Here is a 6,506-nt window from a genome sequence, read left to right as displayed (position 1 = left end):
ACACCTGTGAAATATGAAGATTTTCCTGACCCAAATAAAATTTCAAGGTAAATTTTGTGCAGTAAAAATAAACTGTTGAAAAATTATGTCCGAAATTAAAGTTTTTTCAAAGTGGGTCATACTAAAAGGTCAACGTCATAAATACAATACATATGTGCTTACATGTATATCCATGGCAAGGTCTTGACACAATGAATACTAGTATGTAAGTGAAGTATGAAAACACTAGCAGCAAATGTTTAAAAGTTATGAACAAGGTTTAAGCTGAGTAACTTCTAGCGAAATAGAGTCAAACACCAACGTCAAGATCAAGAGGTCAAATTTGTTGGTACCCCCCTAAAAAGGTCTTGTCATGAGGAATACACATTTGAAATATGAGAGTCATAGCATTCAACCCATCAAAAATCATGGGCAATGTTAAGGTTTTTGTGGTCAGACAGACATACAGACAGAGCAAAAACTATATACCCCAAAATCTTCACACCTGAAGTGTAGACAATATCCCCCCTTATTGAAAAAAAATGTAAGAGTGTATAAAGTGTATTTTTTAGTATACCGTATAAGGTATTCTTTAAACGTGAGAAAAAGTAAAATCTGCTTGCATAGAACGACATATAGATGTGTTTGACGGGGAAATTATATAATTATATTTAAGATATTTAATTCACTTAGCTATTATTGCATCTTTAAATATATATTCACTATATTGTTTGACTCAGACGAAATCAAACACGATTGTAAATGTATCCAACCTGCAATACATCTGCAAATGGAAAATTATACAATATGGGTAATTCTTTTACAATACCACTGGAAAATAAAGAACACAAATAAAAATTATACAATTCAATTTGAAAATCATTGAATAAATTGAAATGGAACAAATGGGATATTATGGAATACAAATAAAAAAAAAATTCAATACAAATGAAAATTTTTCGATGCAAATAAAATTATACAAAATAAATGGAAAAGATCGAATATAGCATGGCATACAAACTCCACTCCACCATATCTGCAGTCAATGAATTACACGGTGCACAAATTGGAGGATAACATTCAATAAAGTTAAAAACTGTAACGGCCGGGGTACCATAGGGAAATTACTTAGTATTTTTTTTTTTACAACTAATGACAAAATATTTATGGATAATTTTCCAAAATAAGAATGAAATGAACATTGTATTTTTCTCGTTGACCAGATTTTTATTTTAAGATCACAATATATTTGAAACATTTTTAACATGAGAACTTTTAAAGAGGGCCTCTGAGGTAAGTAATATCTTGCCAGTTTGGCCGACAATAAGGAAGTTGGTTTCCAGATTTCAGGTCTGTTATTTAGATGTATATTATCCAAAAAAGTGTGTCTTAAGACACCGAAAGCCACTTTTTTTTTATTTGCTTGTTTGGACATTTAATTATATATGTTTTATTAGAGAAAATATTGTTACTGAATAAAAATATTTACCGAGAAAAATTCTTTTTAAAAAATGCCTATGATTATTTAAAAAAAAATAGACTAATATTAATTCCGTGCTTTTTGTGAAAGCCATCATTGCAAAATCCATATAATATATGTTTTTCAATGAAGGGCAAGATGGACTTCGATAGCCTCTGGAAAGTTGTTTTTGTCCAAATGTTGATATCGAAAGTACATTGCAAATGGCGGATTTTAAAGGGGTCTTGTCTTTATTATGTTTTCAATAACAGCCTTTCAGAGACCACTTGCGTCCAAACTTGCCCTTCATTGATATTAAACATATATTATTACTGCAATTATGGATGTCACTAAAATTACAGAATTAAGCAGGTGCATTTTTCTTAAACTAACTTAACTGCCCTAAGTGAAGAATGATTAATATAGAAAGCACAAGGATATTCCCTTCTATAAGGATTACCCACTTTCACATGACTGTGTTAGAATGAATTGTGAGAATCCCTTGTATTCAAAGCAACATTTTAAATTCAAAACGGCTAAATACCGGTAAAGTTGGCGCTTCTCCAGGAAGTCATGTTGAATTAAGTGAAAAACATGCAAATTAAGCTCATGATATGAAACTAATAAAAAGACTTGTTTGTTTGTTGCTTAACATCCCTCTCGAGAATTTTTCTCTCATATGAAGACGCCACAATTTGCCGTAAAAGGCTGCAAATTTAGACGGCGATACTCTGCACTCAGGGCCATTGAATAATGAAGGACCTGTCCTGTTCTAAATTTTTAAATTACCGGGTGGGAGTAAATAAATTTCATATTTACTCCCAACCGGTAAATTCAAAATTTAGAACATGACAGACCTTTCTCATGCCAGCACCTACTGACTCATCCGAGGGACCGGTCTCCACCTTGAGCAAACGCTTTAACTGTAACTGTGCCAAGCGGGCGATCTAGTAGAAAGTAAATCATCCCACGAAATATCATTACAATGATTAGTTAACCTTGGTTCTGGACGGGTTTGCATGGTTTCAGCAACCAATGCCGATGGCTGTTTACATCATTGTTATCAAAGCAGGTGCGACTGGTAATAATTTCTTTGAGTTGTTTTGACATATTTATAATTAAAGTTATAAGACTTCTGTAAAAAAGGGGGATATTACCTGGACAGAACCAAAGGTTCATTAGTCATTGTTTATACAGTTTTATTATACCTCTACTGATTTTTCCCTATGTAAAAGTAAGGCTGTAAAATGTGAATAATTCCCTAGAAATCTCAGTGAGTGGAATAATTCCCTGTGCGTTAGTTAAATGAGCAAATCCCTGCTTCGGAAACTAATTCCCCGGTTATCCGTAATCCTCTAGATTTTACTTTTGTATCGTTCTAATATGTTAATGAACTAATTCCTCGTGCGTTAGTCTTGAAGATAATTTCCCGCCATTCGTAAACCTCTATTTGTATCGGTATAATAAAACAGTTAAAAATTTCCCTCGGCGCGGGATATAGTCCTGGTCTTGGGGAACTGGAAACTTGCTAACTTCCTCAATGATATACTTAAACTGTATGATAAGTGTTCATAGTTAATTATTTGTTTAAAATTCCATATATTCCCAAATTAATTTTTTACCTTTTTCTACCTGATTTTCAAAAAGTAAGAATATGTAGAATAGACCATCTGGGCTAGCAGGATAATTAAAAAAAAACAAAAAACGATATTTATATACATATCAAAGAATTATAGGAAAAACGACGTTGAGAGAAATAGAGTGACCACCCCTTTTTATGCTACATTTGTACTTCTTTCTAAGGAAATAACGCATAAACATATCTGTTTATATGATCATACCGGTATATCATTAATAATTACATGTATTTGAAATAATGGAAAATATGTCTTGAATGCCGCTTTGTGTTATAAAAAAAAAAAATCAAATTCCGTAGAGGCCAAACCCTCTTTACACATGTTGGAGGTCGGAAACTTTGTTAGGAATTCATAGACTATAAAGTCGTTTTTAAGTGTATTGCCAAAGCCTTTATTTATATGAAATGGAATAAGAACCCCTACCCATCCAACCAGTCCTCTATTATAATATTGATAAACATGTCTATCCTCATAAAACAAAGTTTTTACTAGTGTTTATATATCTAAGACAACGAAAGAGTAAACCGTGCTACTAGCAGCATTTTAAATGATCAGTTTAAATTACTTAAAACATTCCTTGACGATTACTATAGTATGAGGCATGTTTGAAGTAACGTAAAAAAGGTGTGATATATAAAATATGAATAACAATTTTTTTTTTAAATTTCAGGTTGAAATAAGATATGGCATCTAATGAAAGGAGCCAAGGTCAGCATTTTCTGGAGTGTGATGTTTGTAAAAAGCCAGGGTCCTTCTGCTGCAGAAGATGTGGAGTGAATCTTTGCGATCCATGTGTGCCAATGCATCTCCGTATCAAATCAGTGAACGGACATGACGTTGTGGACTACACAGATAAAGATGTCAACGAAACTTGTATTTGCGCTTCCCATCCACAACAGGAATGCTGTGCTTACTGTAACACATGTGACAGCCCAATATGTTTGGTTTGCGTTTCGATCAAACACAAATCGCATGAAATGTCTGAGTTGTCCGAAAAAATAGAAGAACTCCTGAAAGAAATTACGCGTGAAAATGAGCTACTTCAGTCATTCAAACTTGAACTTGAGAAAATCATTGATCATAGTACAAAACGATTGTCTTCTCTCTGTAGGGTTTATGAAAAAAGAAAGCAGGAAGTTAAAGCACGGGGAGAAAAATGGCATAAATACATAGAAGAAGTTGTGAAGCATTTACACCAGGAACTGGATGACATGCAAAAGGAGCACGAAACAGTGCTGCAGAGACAGAAAAATGAATTTGAAGAAATATTGCAGGAAATTGATAAAATGAATACGGAAACGACGACATTGCAAAAATCAAAAAACATCGAGAAAATGAAGAAATTTATACCAGTGATTAAAAAGCAAGAAACAGATAGAGATGTTGCAGAGTGGTCCCTTCCTGTCTTTTACCAATTTGAAACTGAGATGGATGTTTTCAAATCTTCTTTTGGCTACATTGAAAAAATGAGAAAAAACAAGGTTCCCCTGAAGGAATTAATTGCTGTAAGCACCGATGATGATATACAGAATCGCAAAATATTCAAATCACCAAAAGTTATCGCAACCATAGACACCGATTTTTCCGAAAACGAATATCATAATCGTCTACATGACATGGTTCCTACTAATGATAAAAAAATGTGGATCGTTGGAGTGAAAAATGAACTCAAGTTGTATGATCTCCAGGGAGTACTTTACAACACGATCCAATGTTCAGAAAAAGGAAGCATATACGTATCTATATACAACACAAAAGTAGTCTTCACAAGACCCACTGCACTGAAAACATTGTCCGAGGGTAACACAGAAGTTACGATGTTCGAAATTCCAAACTGGATTGCCCTCGGAATTATAAGTACCGCGTCAGATGATCTCCTGATCTCGCAATGCAGGGATGATCAGTACAAAATTGTGCGATATAGCGGCACTGGTACCATGCTGCAAGAACTCCAGTACGACTCACAGTCACAGCCTCTATATAATAAGATAAGTTATATTGCTGAGAATGTCAATGGGGACATCATGGCAAGTGATTGGGGAATGAAAGCTGTTATTGCTGTCAATAAATTAGGGATATTTCGTTTTTCTTACACAGAGAAGGAAAGTACGTTTTTTCCTAGTGGGCTCACAACCGATTCCGTCGGTCATATTTTCATTTGTAATCGTATTGGTGACAATATTCACATGCTAGACGGCGATGGACGATTCCTGAGATACATTATTCCCGATCAAGGCATTTCATATCCGTGTGTTGTATGTATTATCACTGATGGGGAATTGATTGTCGGGGAGGGTAAGAGCGGTAGGGTTAAAAGGATAACGTATATGGAACAATAAAAACAACCCAATCGGTGTTAAATTTCACTGGGAACGAACCATGTTCCTTTGGCCGACTGTCTGGCTTTCTCTTTTGAAAAAAAACGTTGTATCCATGCAGCATTAATAGATGTATGTTTTTTTATGATTGACTTCGGTTTTGCTCATAGTTAATTCCACATGATGCGTCCGGTGTAACGACGAAAAGTGACCCCCTTAGAATATAGACCAGGTGGTCATTTTCTGAAGGAAGAAAAATTACCCTAAGTCAATATTCTAAAAAGTAGGGTCATTTTTCGACCGTAGAAAACCCTTCGAGACCGGTACGTAATTGTACGACTCCACACAAGATGAAAAATGACTCGACCTGACATAGAAATTTGACCCTTCTTCTTTATGTAAAAAACCTTATGAAATGAGATATGATACGCATTAATTCCGGGGTCCAGGGGGGTCCGCGAAGGCCTACAGATATCTGTGTTTCAGGATATTTTTTATATTCTCAAATGTAAGGAAGGGGGGTGTACATGTATTTCACTCTATCCCAACATTTATTTGATTGATTGTATCAATCAATAAAATGTATGTTGGGGAAAAGAAAAGTACATTCCCCCTCCCTGATGTCACTTCTTACTAATAACATCCAATAAAAGTATCTGGTAAGTTTTTTTTGTGTTTTGTTGTTGTTGTTGTTCTTTTTTTTTTTGTTTGTTTGTTGTTTTTTTTTTTTTTTGCTTGCAGCCTGTCAATGAGTAAATGCTATATTATTTAACAAAATACCGATAAGGCTTCCAACAAAATGACTTAACTATCAACCAATTAGTGAAAATTGATAATACAATTTTATCTAAATTAGACAAAGGCAAAAATGTTAGATTTATCTTCTTTGATATTTTAAAGGCTTATGATAATGTTTGGAATAAAGGTCTACTTTTCAAATTAAAATCTTATGGTATTCAAGGCACATTATTGAAATGGACTGAAAATTATTTAGATGATAGATTTCAAAGCATGGGTTCTACCGTATTCATTTCAAACCTATATCGGCGGGTGTCAATTAGGGATATTTCGTTTTTCTTACACAGAGAAGGAAAGTACGTTTTTTCCTAGTGG

At 34.1% G+C, this 6,506-nt stretch overlaps 1 protein-coding gene across 1 annotated transcript; it reads left to right on the top strand.

The window, feature by feature from the left end:
* The first annotated feature begins 1,283 nt into the window (after positions 1-1,283).
* Positions 1,284-5,414, top strand: LOC134249340 (uncharacterized). The gene is made up of 2 exons (XM_062731694.1): positions 1,284-1,329; positions 3,746-5,414. Exon 2 carries the CDS (start codon positions 3,759-3,761, stop codon positions 5,412-5,414), a length of 1,656 nt encoding a protein of 551 aa, XP_062587678.1. The 5' UTR covers positions 1,284-1,329; positions 3,746-3,758.
* Positions 5,415-6,506: the final 1,092 nt, after the last annotated feature.

The sequence above is a fragment of the Saccostrea cucullata genome, unplaced genomic scaffold, assembly GCF_032062105.1.
Source record: "Saccostrea cucullata isolate Sc308-1 unplaced genomic scaffold, CSIRO_AGI_Scuc_v1 ctg17098, whole genome shotgun sequence".
In the NCBI taxonomy this organism is placed as follows: domain Eukaryota; kingdom Metazoa; phylum Mollusca; class Bivalvia; order Ostreida; family Ostreidae; genus Saccostrea; species Saccostrea cuccullata.
Note: the sequence above shows the minus strand (reverse complement) of the source record. Positions and strands in the feature narration are given on the sequence as shown.